The following is a 16,201-nucleotide window of genomic DNA, read 5'->3' as shown; positions in this document are numbered from 1 at the left end:
CTTTCCAAAAATCAACCCGCCATCCGGATTTGAGTTTTTGCATGTTAGACCTTCGGTTTATACGCATAATTAGGTATAAGCCCTCGGTTTTCGCGGTTTGGCCCTAAAAGTTTTATTTTTCTCACAGAAAAGCCCCTGGATCTTGTTTTAAACATATCTTTTGCATCTTAACTCCGTTTTTCGCGTTCTTTATATCCACGTGTTCGTTTTAAAGCGTAGATCAACTTTTCAAGCTGGTTTTCTCTGTTTAACTATGATTTGTGTACTGTTTTCTTACTTTTTGCCCATGTTTGCTTGTATGTGCTCGTGTGACGCGTGTAGACGTCCCGCAGTTCGAGGGAGTTGAAGATCAAGGCTTCGAGGAGTATGAACAGCAGGAGCAAGGCCAAGAAGGCAAGTCGTGTCCTTGATCACTACTTTTCGTCCTATACACCTTTACTTTCTCGTACTCAACATTTATGCTATGCACATGTTAAGATTAAATTGATGGGTCCCAATTAAGGTTCGCCTAGATTGATTTACCTTTGCCTTGACCAACCAGTTTACTTTATGTTGGGTAGTTCATGCTTAGTGCTTACTTGGTATGGTGGTTTAACTAAACACAATGTTTAATCTTGCTTTACTTCTGTTATACCTTTCATTAATATAAGATCATTACTGTTTAATCGGAACATGGAGAACCACCCAGGAAAACAGTGCTACCACAAGACTAAATGGCTCTGGTCTTGGCTGAATAATTAGAAACCTTAGTCTGGGGTGACCTTATCGTGATGAGGCAAGAGGGGGGACTGAGTCGTTGCATTTTTGCCTGGGATGGGTTGTGCACGCCAGCGGGTTACCACTGACTAATGAATCTTTGTAAAGGCCTCGTAGCGTCCCTATGCAATCACACCTCGGAAGTGTGGTATGGTGCCTTGCAAACACCGCATGGTTGGGTCCAAAGTTCTTTTGAACTTTTACGCGACTTGTGGGTAAAGATGTGCCACCTCTGCAGAGTGTAAAACTGATCGATCAGCCGTGCTCACGGTTAAGAGCGGCCTGGACCCTCACATGATAATATTATTGGAAGATGGATTTAACTTGTTGTCATCTCATGCATATGTTGTTTACTTTATTATGACCACGTTTAATTTTAGGTGGTATGAACTTATACTTAGTTAATTGCTAATAAAACTTGACCAACTTAATTAAAAGCGAATGCTAATTATGCCTTAGCCGTACCTTGAATTTGCCTTACACTACACTATTCCCCACGACTTGTTGAGTACCAACCATAAGTGTACTCACCCTTGCAAAACCACTGTTCAAACCAAGCTAATTGGGAAGAGGAGTATCTACATGACTTTGAGGAGTTCTAGGTGTAAGTTTCTTCAGTCAGCTCCCTGTGGAGTCGTCATCGTCTTTGGAGTTCCGCTGCGTAATAAATTAGGCTTATGTTTTATTGAGACTTTCGATCATGTAATAATGTTTAATACTCTCTCTATTCGCTTTAGCACTGTCTTTGCTATTCACTATTGTCGTACATGTGTGTAACTTGATCCTGGCGCACATGTATTTAATGCACTCGATTTTATCCTTAAAATCGGGTGTGACACTTGTGGAAGTTGATGGTGGAGTCTCATCAACTTCGCTAATCGTTTCAGGCCAGGGGACCCCGTTCCTCTCGGGAGTTCTTTGGCATCCTACGCGTACCTTTCCTGGGTATGCGCCAGTGCCTGTTGTCTTGTACTTCCGGGTGGAGAGAGAAGAGAGGGAGAGAGCCACGTCTGTCCGTGTTCGAAGGGACCCTAGCAAATTTGGGACTTTTTGGGATCGCACGGTCCCTTGAGCTTAGGACTTATGGCCGATTCCCCAACACAAACTTTCTTCATAAGAGACCAAAAGATCTAGCTATCTTAGGATAGACGAATATTTTTAGGGTTCCCTAATCTCTTGCATAACCTTCCAAAACTCCAATCCACCCCAGACCCCCACCCCGGGGCCAAGATCCCCAGACTCCTCGCTCCACTCCCCAAGGCCCCCCCACACACACCGTCCGGCGGGGGCGTCGCCCGTCGCCAGCCATGATCCAGCTGCTGTTCACGCTGCTGGCCGCGGAGGCGGCGCTGGCGCTGGCGCTGCTCTTCCGCACGCCCGCGCGCCGCCTGGCGCTGCTTGCCATCGACCGCGCCAAGCGGGGGCGCGGGCCCGTCATGGCCAGGACCGTCGCGGCCACCATGCTCCTCGTCCTGGCATCCGCGGGGTTCAGCGTCGCCAAGATCAGGCGCCGCGCGGGGGAGCTCGGACAGCTCACCCCCACCGACCAGGTGCTCGCCAGCAGGCAGCTCCTCGAGGCGTCGCTCATGGGTAATTCTGCTACCTGATTTCCTTCTACTCTTTTTTTCCCCTTCTTCTTTAGTTCGTGGATCGCGATTTGAGATCGCCACACCACACCACACCTGTATTGGTAAACGAATGGGGGGACAACAAATTGTGAGTTGTTCTCGTGGTGGGGCGCTTACGATTTCTGCCAACTTCTACAGCAAATTTAATTAGCAGCAAGTTGTAAAATCATATAGGACATGTAATATCCGCATATTATTGCTCCCACGAAAAGTCGAACCTATCGCTGGATGCTAATGTTCTAACAAGATACACTACGGAAATAGAAAAATGCCCGTTCACTACTTCCAAGATGCTCTAACCAGATACACTACGGAAATAGAAAAATGCCTGTTCAGAAAAATGCCCGTTCACTACTTCCAAGATGCTCTAACCAGATACACTACGGAAATAGAAAAATGCCTGTTCAGAAGTAAAAACCGAAGTTGAATTTGCCTTTGGCATGTCTGCATATTATTACACCTCTTTTTTATGTTCTTGACCAGATACACTACGGAAATAGAAAAATGCCTGTTCACTACGGAAGTAAAAACCGAAGTTCAATTTGCTAGTGCAATATTGTCCTCAGTGTAATACTACTAGCAGGCTATTGCAACGGGATTATTCATCTAGACATTACTCGCTGGAGCTTTACTTGTACTAACGAGCTGTGGTCATAACACCAAGTTAGAATTCGGCAAAGGTTTCATGTTGGAATGGGACACTCTGATCATTGTTCAGGCTCCACGGTCACATCTGAAAGTACAATGAAAAATATATTTGGATTTGCTCTGAACACCTCTTGAGCATGGGTTGGCACTTCCGGGGAACAATTCCCAGTAATCAGGGGGAAATTTGTTGAATTCATAGTTTGGTCACATAGCTCACCTGTTGATGCTAAATAGCTAATCTTGCCCATACTTTAAACAAATGTCTAATGTCCATATTTTAGCAACCTAATGTTTGTTGCTAATACCGATAACGATGTGAATATGTAATCTGAAATATTCTTACTTGCATATTTTTATCATATTCATATATGCACATTGGATCCGGTTACATTATGATTTATGAAGGAATTAGAACTAGCTTCTTACATTATGATCAGAGTTATCTTAGCATCCTTTGTACCCCCTCCACTCTATGGAAGCATGCTGTTTTGATCAGAATACCTTTATCAATTGCTTTAGTGATGCAAAAATATTTTGCATTACAAAACCTGTAATTTCTTGTTTTTTGTTAGTGACTAAGAGGTCCTTCCACATTGCATTCCCACTGAGGCACTTCACAGAACAAATGATTCAGATTCTGACTAATCTTTTTCTCTGTACTGGATAAAATTAGTCTAGTGATTGACATGCTTCACGTACAACCCATCTGTACAAGTCTGTTACAACAAGATGTTTTGGCCACATACAACCCACTTTTACTAGTTTGTTACAACAAAGTGTTTTGGCCACATGCAACCCGTTTGTACAAGTCTGTTACAACAAGATGTTTTTGCCTGTTGATTCAAAAGTGAATGAGCCACCCAAGAGATTTGACCCTATGATTGTATAGTTGTAAAGTTGTACGAATAGGTTGTATGTGTAAACACTGGATAGTAGTTTTTTTGGAAGTCCTTTATATATTATTCTTTTTAAATGCAATTTGTTTTCCTATTTCTTTTGGCAAAGGCCCTTTTGATTTTGATAATCCTCCTAGCACGTTTTGATGTGCAAGCCCTTCAAACTCACAGGCATTAGTGACAGACAATGTGCTTAAACTTTCTACATTTGTACTCTGATTTGTTAAAGCTTTCTTCTTTTTTATTCCCATTAACATATTTGATTTTGTTCTAATGCTGTTTAAAGAGTTATATGTAAATATTTCAAACCCATCGGCTTTTGGCAATAGTTACAGTTCAGACCAATGCTTGCCCTTTAAAATAATAGCCATATTTTTACCTGTTTTCAGTCATTCATATTTCTGGAACTAGAGTAATTAGCTTTCTAGAATTACTGTTTTGTATATTCAACAAAAACTTAAATGCTTGCTCTCTTTCTTGCAGGATATTCTCTGTTTCTTGGATTAATTATTGACCGGCTACATCACTATATTAGAGAGTTGAGAACGATGAACAAAAACATGGAGGCTGTAACAAAGCAGAGCCGGACATTAGAAGAAGCAAAACTTGGAGGCACCGAGGAGATTCAAGGATACCAGAAAGAGATTGCTAGTTTGAAGGAACAAGTGGAATTGCTCAAGAACCAGTCCCAAAAGAAAACAGAGGAACTAAAAACTGCTGAAGCTAATTCTGTTGCTTTACAGAAACAATCTGAAGGATTACTTATGGAGTATGACCGTCTCATTGCAGAGAACGGGGATTTGAGGAACCAACTGCAGTCAATTGACCTCCGCATGTCCCATTCTGACGGAAAGAAGAATTCGTAAAGGAAATTCTGCAATTTTGGAGAGCTTGATGTACTGTAAATTTTCGACCTATAGGGTTAGCTGCACATGGTTGTGTCGTGTGTTCCAGTGTTAGTATAATAATGACTTTTGTAATTGAGTAGAAGGATGACGTGTATGTATGAGCAATTCATTTATTCCGTATGCCCATATTACAGATATACTTCACTTCTGCATTATAACATTTTATAAATTTTCAGATGCTACTAAGTGTTAGTGAAATAACTATCTGTTAAACTTCATTTTTTTTCTCGTCTGTATCTTGTTTTGGATCTTTTTCTGCTAAATTTTGTCCTAGGTCAAGTTCCATAAGGATTCTTGAATCCTGCAAGGTATGATAAAACAAGTCATGCAGTAAGTTCATAGGTCCTCGTGCTCTGGCTGCACTTCGCTGGTTAGTACTCCCTTTAGTTTTCCTTTTCTTTATATATGATATTTAGAACAAACTAATATAGCTTTAAAGAGAGCAAGTTAACAATTTATTTCTAAACTATTTAGTTTGATCTAAAATGTCATATATTCAAAAGCAGAGGATGTGTGTGTATTGGGCCTGAGCTCAGGCGCCTAGCGCTGGCCAGCCCTAGATAGTTAAGAGGGATATGAGGAGATCTTGATTAATTCTATTTCCATAAACCTCAAGATCTCCTCACCCCTTTATATATGTACGGCAATCCCTCTATCAATCCAATCTACTATTTCACGCAATTCTATTACTTTCATGGTATCACGAGTCCGGGTTGTACTTGATTCAGCATCTTAGCGTGCCGTTCTTCCCAGCACTACTCTTCTCTCCGGCGTGCGCCCTTGCGCCCCTTCCAGCTGCGTGCGTGCCATCGCAGCCATGATGGGCCTTGTCCCGCCAGCCATTGCCACGCCCTCCCCTACCGCTGCCTCCGGCGCAGCTGCTGGCAGTGCCTCCCCCGTCAACAATTGTGCCCTCACCAAGGAGGAGCAGGCCGTCGTCGAAGCGCTTGCATGGGAAGCCAAGGCCGCCCGTGACGCTATGCTCACCAACGCTGAGGACGCCGAGCGCGAGGTGGCTGCTGCACTCGAGGAGCGTGACGTGGCTGAGGCCCGCGCGCGCCGCCCAGGAGCCCACCACATCCAATCCACCTTAGTCCGAGGCCCCCGACAACGATGACATCTCTGATGTCGACAGCTTCCCTCGTGAAGCCCTGCTCCAGCATGAGGCTGCTGCACTAATTATCCTCCATGCGCAAGCTATGGCGGTCAAGAACATCTGCCACCTCATGCCCATCATCCTCGACATCACCTCCACCAACTTCCCTCTGTGGTGCGAGTCCTTTCTGCTGACACTTGGGAAGTACTCCTTGCAGCCTGACGTCCTCTCCGACACCATCGCCCTTGATTCTCCAGATTGGGTGCACATGGACTACGTGGTTCGCTCCTAACTCATGGGGACTCTCTCCACCGAGCTCGGTCATGGAGCGTGATGCCACTGCTCGTGCCACATGGCTTTCCTTCAAGTCTCAGTTTCTCGGCAATCAAGAGACACGGTCTCTCTTCCTTGATGCTGAGTTCCGCAACTTCTCCCAGGGGGGACCTCTCCATCACCAATACTGTCGCCGCTTCAAGACCATGGAAGACTCCCTCCGCGACCTTGGTGATCACATCACCGAATCACCGACCGAACTCTTGTCTTGAACGTGATCTAACGAGCACTACATGGACATCTGCCAACATGTTCGGCGTAGTCGCCCCTTCCCCATCTTCCTTCAGGTGAGGAACGAGGAGCTCACCATGGTCACGATTGAGCTTGCCGGCGCCTTCATCACATCCTTTGGCGCCGCCAACTCCAAGGCCGACTCTTCCTCCCAACCGCAACAGCCTCCTTCTAGTTCTAGGGGCGACAAGCGCGATGGGAAAGGCGGCAACAGCGGCACTGGTAGTGCAGGCGGCACTGTCAGCTCCAGCTCTGGGGTGTTGGACCATCTGGTGTAGCCTAGGGTGCCCCCTGGCCCAGCTACTACCACCCCTAGTCTGGTGCCATACAGATGTGACACGGGCTAGGGGAGCCCCAGGGCCAGGCCGCCCCATCAGCCAACAGCAGTAGCAACAAGTGCTCCTGATCCAGCAACAATAGGCCCTTGCAGCCCACCAGCAGGTGCTCTATGGCCAGTGGGTCGTCCCACCTCTAGGCTTGTATAGCCCCGCAGTCACTCCTATTGGGATCAGCAGTCCCTCGCGGCGAACTTCAGCACCATGTCCCTCCAGCAGCCGCAATAGCATGATTGGTATTTCGACTCCGGCGTGACCAACCAGATGGCATCCGATGCTGGTATCCTCTCTGATATGAACCCGCTAGGGTTGATTCCCGATCTTTCGATGAGAGAGGCGTGGACAACTCGATTGGTGGATGGAGACGACGTTCACGGCCTGACTACAGCCTTCCAAGCTGCGCCTTAGCAACCGATACACCACCTCCAATGGCTGCCGCGATCTTGTGGAGCGCGTCACCCGGCCACTAGGGCACTCGTCCTGCAAGTAATCGAAGAACAAGCAAGAACAAGTAGAACAAGCAACTCAATTGCAAATATGGAGATGAAAACAAATCTGAAATCACAAAGTTGGGGTTCCGAATCAACTAGAACGGATGGTCTAGTCGATTCGGAACCCCAACTTTGTGATTTCAGATTTGTTTTCATCTCCATATTTGCAATTGAGTTGCTTGTTCTATCGTATCGGTTGCTAAGGCGCAGCTTGGAAGGCTGTAGTCGGGCCGTGAACGTCGTCTCCATCCACCAATCGAGTTATCCACGCCTCTCTCATCGAAAGATCGGGAATCAACCCTAGCGGGTTCATATCAGTTGGTAATCAGAGTAAGGTTTATCGGTGAGAGACTTCTAGTTCTTTGCTGTTTTTAATTTCCTATAGTCCACAAAAGGCCAAAAAAAATTAGTATCTTAGTTCTCCATAATCCCAAAAAACCCTTTGAGCCTTTTACTATTACTGCTTAGTTAGGGCTTATTGAATTAACGGTTGCATTGTCGTGTCAAGTTGCTAGTCTTAGCGTCTAGTCGTTTAGAGTTTCGAGTTCTTGTCACGTTTGTGTCACTATCGCAGATTTGAGTTTATTTGTTTCTCTCCACAAATCAGATTGGATTTTCCAAATTCCTTTGTTTTGTTTACCACTATTAACCAAATCACATCCTTGGAGCTTTCATCCACGTCCATACTTCCATCTCCAAAAACAAAATCCCACAAGTTCAAATCAGAATTCGTTTCGGAGTCCTGTTTCATCTTGAGAAGAAAAACACCATATTTCCTTTGTTAGGAGTCCGAATAAGGAGTTTAAATACATCTAGGAAACCTTAACTTGTGCTCTTTCCAAAGGATCTGACCTTGGTCCCAAATTATTTTTGAGCACTTCGCAATCACCCTGGAGATTTGCGTATCTGCTGGATTTGCAAAACAGCCACTTGTTTGACTTTGCTACTGAATCACCCTTCCCAAGGAAATATTTAATTGCTAGGTTGTTATCTCTTGTTGCAAAATTTGAGCTCTGTGATACTTGAAAAAAAAAAGAGAAAAAAAAAGAAAGAAAGAAAAGAAAAATAGAAAGAAAGAAAGAAAGAAAGAAGAAGAGAAGGGTTTCTCTTTTGTTGTTTTTCCTCTCCTTGTGATCCTTCCTTGCTGCAGCTTAGTGATTTCGTTTGTGTCCAGGCTCGCGTCTCTAGCACGTACTAGCCTAGGACCAGCACAATAACGTCGTTGAGCATTTGTTCAATTTGCTTGCAACTAACGTGGTTCTAGTATATTTCCTTGCTTAAGCCCACCTACAGCTCCACATATTCGACTACAGCTTGACAGGTTTTTTGTTGCTGCGGCACTGATACACTTCACTCCACGGTTGTAGACTTGTTGGTTGCCGTCACCTCCTGTTTGGCTTGGTAAGAACTTGTAAGGGCTTGTTTTTACAAGTTGAGTTTGAGAGAATTACAACCGACACATCCTAGTAGTTGACAGGAGGATACATATTATTTTTGTGTTTCTTGTTTTCTACTAATCATGGCAGGTGATACGGAGATTTTTGAGCTGTTGAAACTAGACTCTCATATTCAAGATGTCATTCAACACTTGCCGTTATATGATGGTAAGTTTGATCCTAAAGCTTACATTGATTGGGAGATAAAAGTAGATAATGAATTTGATGAGCATGACCTGTCCGAGAAACAAAAGATTTATATTGCCTCTAATATTTTGACTGAATTTGCCTTGCTACAATGGAAACACATTTGTAGGCGTAAGAAAGTTCTAGAATCTTGGGAAGACTTTAAATTTCTTTTTAGAGATGCATTCATTCCTGAATATCATGCTGATTATTTGCTTGCTAAATTAGACCACTTGAGGCAAGGTAGTAAGACTGTGAAAGAATACTTCCATGATTTTAAAATTTGTATCATGTATGGTGGATTAGATGAATGCATGGAAGATGTGATGAGTCGGTTCATGAGAGGGCTCAATTCTGAAATTCGAACTTTGTTAATTAGCAAATCATGCATGCATATTGCTCAATTGTATTGTTTTGCTCTCAATGTTGAAAAGGAGATTCTATTATCTATGAATACTTGCAATAATGATGTGACCCATAATGTCCAAAATTTGTCCACCTTGCATGCTAATGATGAGCAACAAATAGTGGAACCCACTGTTGATTTTCCTTTATCACAAAATGAATTACTTGCTGTTCCTTGTGATAAAGAAGACTTGTGTGATGATGATTCTTTTACTCCTATGCCACAAGTAACAAATAAGTGTGATACTTTTCATTTGGAAACATATAAATGTGCTGAAGCAAAGCTTTTTCATCCTATTAGTTGTGCACAAGATGAACTGAATTTGCTATCCTCTTTAAATACTTTGGGTTATATTGAATTTGATGTTCAGTGTAATCTAAGTTGTCTAAAAGAGAGACTTAAATTTGATTCTGGTTTGCCAAGCTTTAATCATTGTTCGCTTCATCCAATTGGCAAATACGATAGCAAAGGAGAATATTTGGTGCATAAAGTTTATTTTTGCTCTAATATGAAAGATCCTTTTGGGCACCAATACCAAGATCAAATATAGGGCTGCACTAACACTAATAATGTCTTGCAAAGCTTTTCTAGTTTTTCTCATATGCAACAGTGTAAGGGCAAAGAAGGGGAGCATTACTGGTAGTGGCCATGCAGCATGGTCGTCGCTCCGTGCTCCAACATCAAAACAAGCACCTTAGAATGCCATTGGAGCAAGTCGAGGACGACTTGCAGCCAAGAAGGGGAGAATGATGAGGACATCACATGCTTGGATACAACCATATTGGCATCTTTTGACTCCGAGGTGAAACAATTCTTTATCATAATTATATGTGACACATTTGATGAATTGATGCTGCACCATGATGTGTATTCGTTGTCAATTTCAGAAATACATACATGGATCAAAAATAGTGTTAAACACACATGGAAGGCATGGAGGACCAAAGAAGTAGATTGGGGGCCAAGTCCAAGTATTCCTAACGTCCTCCACCAGGCCACCACGTCACTTTTGGCCCAAGGAAAGAAAGAGTTCCAATCCAATACGTTTTGGGGCTGGATTCGGACTGCAGCTCTATGTCAACTTGCAACGGCCGCCACAACCTCATCCGGACTCCGTTTTAGCTGTTCAAGTACTCCTTGGAATCCTTATGAAGTCTATTTTTATATGGATCTGGAATCATATCCATAGCTTCTCTGAGTCGGACGAAATCATCGAAATACTACCGAGAGGTTTTCTGTCCACAGGTGCTGCGTCGCCTTATTTTGGCCCAATGGGCCGTGTATCAAGTTGGATCCATTAGGGACATGTCCTAGGGTTGGGGCATGACCCTAACACCCCCCTGGTCGTCTTCCTAGGTATTAATAAGGATTAGAGCCGCCACGAACAGATTGGGGTTTTGTTTTGATGTAAGTTTAGCCATTGCTACTTCCTTGTAGACGCGTGTGTCGACTAGACCATCCGTTCTACTCGATTCGGAACCCCAACTTTGTGATTTCAGATTTGTTTTCATCTCCATATTTGCAATTGAGTTGCTTGTTCTACTTGTTCTTCGATTGCTTGCAGGACGAGTGCCCTAGTGGCCGGGTGACGCGCTCCACAAGATCGCGGCAGCCATTGGAGATGGTGTATCGGTTGCTAAGGCGCAGCTTGGAAGGCTGTAGTCGGGCCGTGAACGTCGTCTCCATCCACCAATCGAGTTATCCACACCTCTCTCATCGAAAGATCGGGAATCAACCCTAGCAGGTTCATATCACTCTCCCACTCCTTCACTCCACACTCATCTTCTCTCTCCTCCATTATTGTTGAAAATGGCAGCTTACTTCCTATCACTGCAACTAGCACCACCTCCCTTGCACATAAGCTTCATCTTAATAATGTTCTCATTTCACCGAATCTTATTAAGAATCTTATTTTTGTTCACCAGTTTACTTCCAATAATAAATTCTCTATCGGGTTTGACCCCCCTAGATGTTTTGTGAAGGAACTGCCCTCTCAAAGAGAGATCATCCGATGTGATAGCTCCAGTCCCCTATACCCATTGTGTCTGCCGGCGTCTTCCTTGCTGCCACCACATCTTCGCTTTGGCACCGGTGTCTTGTCCATCAGGGACATGAAATTTTGTCCAAATTAGCGCATTCATCTGCTATCCCTTGTAATAAAGGTGCAGGTGATACTACCTGCCATGTTTGTCAGTTAGGCCATCATACTCGTCTTCCATTCCATGTGTAATCATCTTGGGCTACTCATAATTTTCAATTAATTCATTATGACCTTTGGACCTCACCTATTGTTAGGGTCTCTGGTTTCAAATATTATCTAGTTATCTTGGATGATTACTCATATTACTTGTGGACGTTTCCACTCCGGCAAAAATCTGACACTTTCACCACCCTCGCCATTTTTTTCTTACATTGCTACGCAGTTTGGTGCCACCATCTAGGGAGTTCAGTGCAACAACGATCGCAAATTTGATAACTCTAGCGCCCGCACGTTCTTCCTTACCCATGGCATTGACGTTCGCATGTTGTGCCCTACACCTCGCCACAGAACGGTGAAGCTGAATGCATGATTAGTGTTACTAATAGTGCCATTCGCTCCCTATTGTTCTAGGCTAGTGTTCCCCCTCCTACTAGGTCGAGGCTCTCAGCACTGCTACTTATTTGCTGAACAACCTCCCCACCAAGACGCTCAACTTCTCCACACCACACTTCACTTTTTTCGGCTCCCCTCCGAAGTATGAGTACCTTCGCGTCTTGGGCTTCAAGTGCTACCCAAACCTTTCAGCCACCGCCCCTCACAAGCTCGCTCCCGTTCGGCCCTATGCGTGTTCCTCGGTTACTCCCCACACCAGAAGGGATACCGCTATCTTGATCGCCAGTCCAATCGGGTCATCATCTCACGCCATGTCATCTTCGATGAAGCTTCTTTTCCCTTTGCTGAAGGGCCGTCTCCTCTGCTCAGGAGGACTTCGAGTTCCTAGTGGATTTCACTAACTCTATGCCGCTGCCCACAGCATCTTCTCCTTGTAGGTTCCACCATCGCCATTCCCGCATAACCATGTGCGGTTGCTTTTGGCGGCACCGCTCCCACCGGGGCATCACCCCCAACCCCTGCGCAGCCGGGCCTGGCCACCTCAAGGCTCTCGCTGACCGCCCCGACTATGGAAGAACCACCCAAATTAAACCGGTTAAAGTGTGCTAACTATCCTCTTTATAGTTAATCCGGTCAGCACGCACTTAAAATGGTATAATTTGAGAGTCTGTCAGGTAAATCCTGATTGAACTATTGAATATCTCCATCAAAACAATACACCACAAAGTCTCACATAAAGGTGAGCAGAGATAATAAAAACATCATAGAGTTTACATAAATTATGGTACAACAGCTAAGTTTTACAAATAGAGTTCAAATACAAGAATGATATAGAGCTTTTAAATGCACAACGGAAAGAAAACTGAAAGTAAGATAAAATAAGATAGATGGAAAAGCTAGAAACATCAACTGAGCAGCGGACAACACATTGAGCCCACCGATATGCCATCATAGAGAAGCAACACCACCTGAAATAGGGTCGAGACAACCTTAGTATACTAATACTTAGCAAGGCTTCTGGTTTGCTAGGTTTCATTTGTAGAAAGAACCTTACCACAAGGAGATCCTTGCTTTCAATATTTTAGCTCAGGTTTAATATGTAGCAAGTACCAACTAGGTTCGCATACAAACTAGAGCAAGCATGGTATACAACATTGATTGATAAAAAATATCTTAAACATATATCATGTCATCACCATTTCATTTCCATTACTACGAGTGACCAAGTGAAGGTTCTCTTATCCAAGAGGTACGGCGAATCGATTCGATTTAATTCTTGCAAAGTAAACCTAATCACACGACATATACATGCCCTGTCGAGCAACGCATGGCAACCGTTCTCTTGGCGAATGCTAACATTTGAACCGCCCCGCGACCCTCAAGTACCAGTCCCCACCGATACCACCTAGGGTCAATCATGAGTTATAGACTAGTACTCGATGCTGAAGTCAGGATCAAGCTCAAGCTGTTTTCACACACCAAGCTACGTAGGTTTACCGGTTTTGACTACCTCCTACTCCCGGCATGTGATCAGTACTGTTCAAACTTGATCAGCACAGCCAACAACGGTTCGGACCTTAACGGACACAGGCGGAATCTTACTTCCAATCCATGCCATATCCTTAACCAACTCATCTCCGCCTGACCAATCCATGTCATATCCTCAACCAACTCATCTCCGCCTGGCCTCCATTTTTCTTTCCTCAGTGATTCATACTCAAGTAACTTTTACCATAAGTATCAAAGGTCCTATATCTCGCGAGTGATAGAAAATTCCTTGACTTCTACCGAATCCTTAATTAAGCATGACAGTACTAACGACCTACTAGTAAATTAACAGAGGGAACCTAGGAATCATGTATCTAAGGTTTCAATCAACTCCTAGAAACTTATGCACAATACTTAACCATTGCATACTGAAATTAAGTGTAATGCTCTGGGGCTTGCCTTCCTGAGCGGTATAATTACTATCAACTAGGCCATGGGCCCTTCTGAACCTTGGGACAGGTCTTCGTGCTGCTCTTGTTGCGACTGCTCCTCCTGCTGCTCCTCGATGACAAGCTCGTACACCGCGCCTTCAGTTACCTGTTCTAGATGAATGCAAGTATGCGATGAAATGTTAGGAATGCAACAACTCAATCATACAACAAACTAATCTTAATTACTTCACAAAAAAACTTTATCAACTACTATCCAATAAACAAAATCTTAAACATCTAGATGCATTTTTATCCATAACAATTTATGTTACTATTCATTTAAGCAGGATTTCAACGAAATAAGATAAAATGCCTAGAATAGTAACTATAGTTCCATTAATTATGAGAAGTAACAGATTTGAAGTATAACATGAAACCTACTTTTCAGCCCAAATTCATGCTCTTTTGCTATAGGGATTATTTTTAACATATTTAAAGCTATAGAGTGTAAAGTAAATAAAAACTAATTCTAGACATACCTTCTGCACATGTAAATTTTACGGAGCATCACTAATCATATCAACATGTTGTCACCAAAATTTCAGTACAATTTGCCTACTAGAAGATCTGCTAAATATCTATTATTGCTAGTCTGCAGAATTATAAAATAAAGCCTAACTATTTTCTGCTAGCCTTCTGGTGCTACAACCTTCAAAGATTAGTTTTCAACACAAGGCTATACTACCGTGAATTTTCAATAATTTTTAGAGTGCCACAAATATTTATTCTAATTAAAAGGTATTTAGCAAGATGCATTTTAATTAGCAACAAAATTATACATGTGATACAAAGTAGCATTTTTCCTAGATGAAACATATAATCAGTGCATTTTTATCATGTTTCTATAATTTTCTATGCTTTTAACCAGATTCAGCAGTCAATTAGGAAGTAGTTCTAAAACTGCGTGAAAACTACACTTTCCATGAATTCAAGTTGCAGATCTAGAGCATAAACATCACTACGAAACTAACAAAACCCGTTTCAAAATTTTAGAATACTACACGATTTATTAAGCATATAGCAAGATTTTTACAAGATAAAATCTAGGGCCAGATCTATAACAGTGACATGCATAAAGTCATTTTTATATAAAACTATACTGCATCAGAAGCCTAACGATTTTATACATATTTCTAAAGTTCCAGCCGATTTAAAAAAAAACAACCAAACTAGGTTTACACACAGGTCCCTGGAAACTTTTTTTCTAAAAGATCTAACCTTCCTTCCACAACCGGGTCCCTGAATCTAGCGCTCAACCCCCTAGCCTAAGGCCCTGTTTGGAGTCGCTTTTCTGGAACTCGCTTATCTGGCAAGCAAGCTTATCTGATAAGCCGCTGCCTGGAGAATCTGCTGTCTGAATAAGCAGGGTGTTTGGCAATCCTGATTATTTTGTGTCGATTGTCTGTCCTGGTTGGTAAATTGACCTGAATGCCCCTAAGGATGATAATAGCTCATTTTTATTGTGAATCTGAGTAGAAGACAATAATTCTAATGCTTTTGGAGTTTGTTAAATAGAAATTACATCACAATAATATAAAATTCATATGATAGATTGGTGTAGTATGGAAACATCCATCATGGGTACAACAACGAATCCACAATTTGGATTCTTGTTGCTTCAGGCACCAACTGGTTGGGGAGCTCGACCTGTCAGAATCGGTCTGACAGAAGCAGCAGATGTTCCTCATTCAGATGGAGCTAGCAATATTAATCCCAGAGAGGCAGAGGTTGTGCCCCAATCTTAGCAATGCGACACAGTGTAGCACCTTAAAGCGCATTCCCACAAACACCTCGCGCTCGTCTATCACCCAATCTGTCTGCTCTTCTGGACGCCCAGTTTGGCATCACTGCTCCCTGAAGAAGCCAGCCATGAATCAGAACGAACGCCTGTCGTGCCAACCTGAGCCCTCATCCGCCGGCACGGCATCCTCGCAAGCAGATCCTTCACCCAGGAGGGGCACGGGCAACATGGTCACCGTGTACAGACACGCACTCTGGGTCGCGCAGCCACATGCAGCTGGCGTTCTTCGCCCGCTGACCCTCCTCTGTTTTTTTTAACCGAACCGGGCAGGTCGGCAGGAGACCCTCCTCTGTTTCTTCTTCTGAGCCGGCGGAGCACCACGGCCGCCATCGACCAACTCCGACAAAGACTCGAAGAAGGGAAAGAATCCTTTTTTGTTCCTCTCCATTCGCCTCTCTTCGCAATCCAGGCGGCAGGGAGAACGCGCGGCGGCGGCGGCATCTCGGAACGCCATTACGCCATGCGACGGATGCTGGGC

General features: G+C 43.6%; 1 protein-coding gene across 1 annotated transcript; it reads left to right on the top strand.

Moving 5' to 3' along the window:
• The first annotated feature begins 1,764 nt into the window (after nt 1-1,764).
• Nucleotides 1,765-5,054, top strand: LOC117847063 (uncharacterized). The gene is made up of 2 exons (XM_034728214.2): nt 1,765-2,346; nt 4,412-5,054. Exons 1-2 carry the CDS (start codon nt 2,064-2,066, stop codon nt 4,792-4,794), a joined length of 666 nt encoding a protein of 221 aa, XP_034584105.1. The 5' UTR covers nt 1,765-2,063; the 3' UTR covers nt 4,795-5,054.
• The last annotated feature ends 11,147 nt before the right edge of the window (nt 5,055-16,201 follow it).

This window comes from Setaria viridis, chromosome 3 (assembly GCF_005286985.2).
Source record: "Setaria viridis chromosome 3, Setaria_viridis_v4.0, whole genome shotgun sequence".
Classification (NCBI taxonomy): Eukaryota; Viridiplantae; Streptophyta; class Magnoliopsida; order Poales; family Poaceae; genus Setaria; species Setaria viridis.
This window is presented reverse-complemented; position numbering and strand designations above follow the sequence as displayed.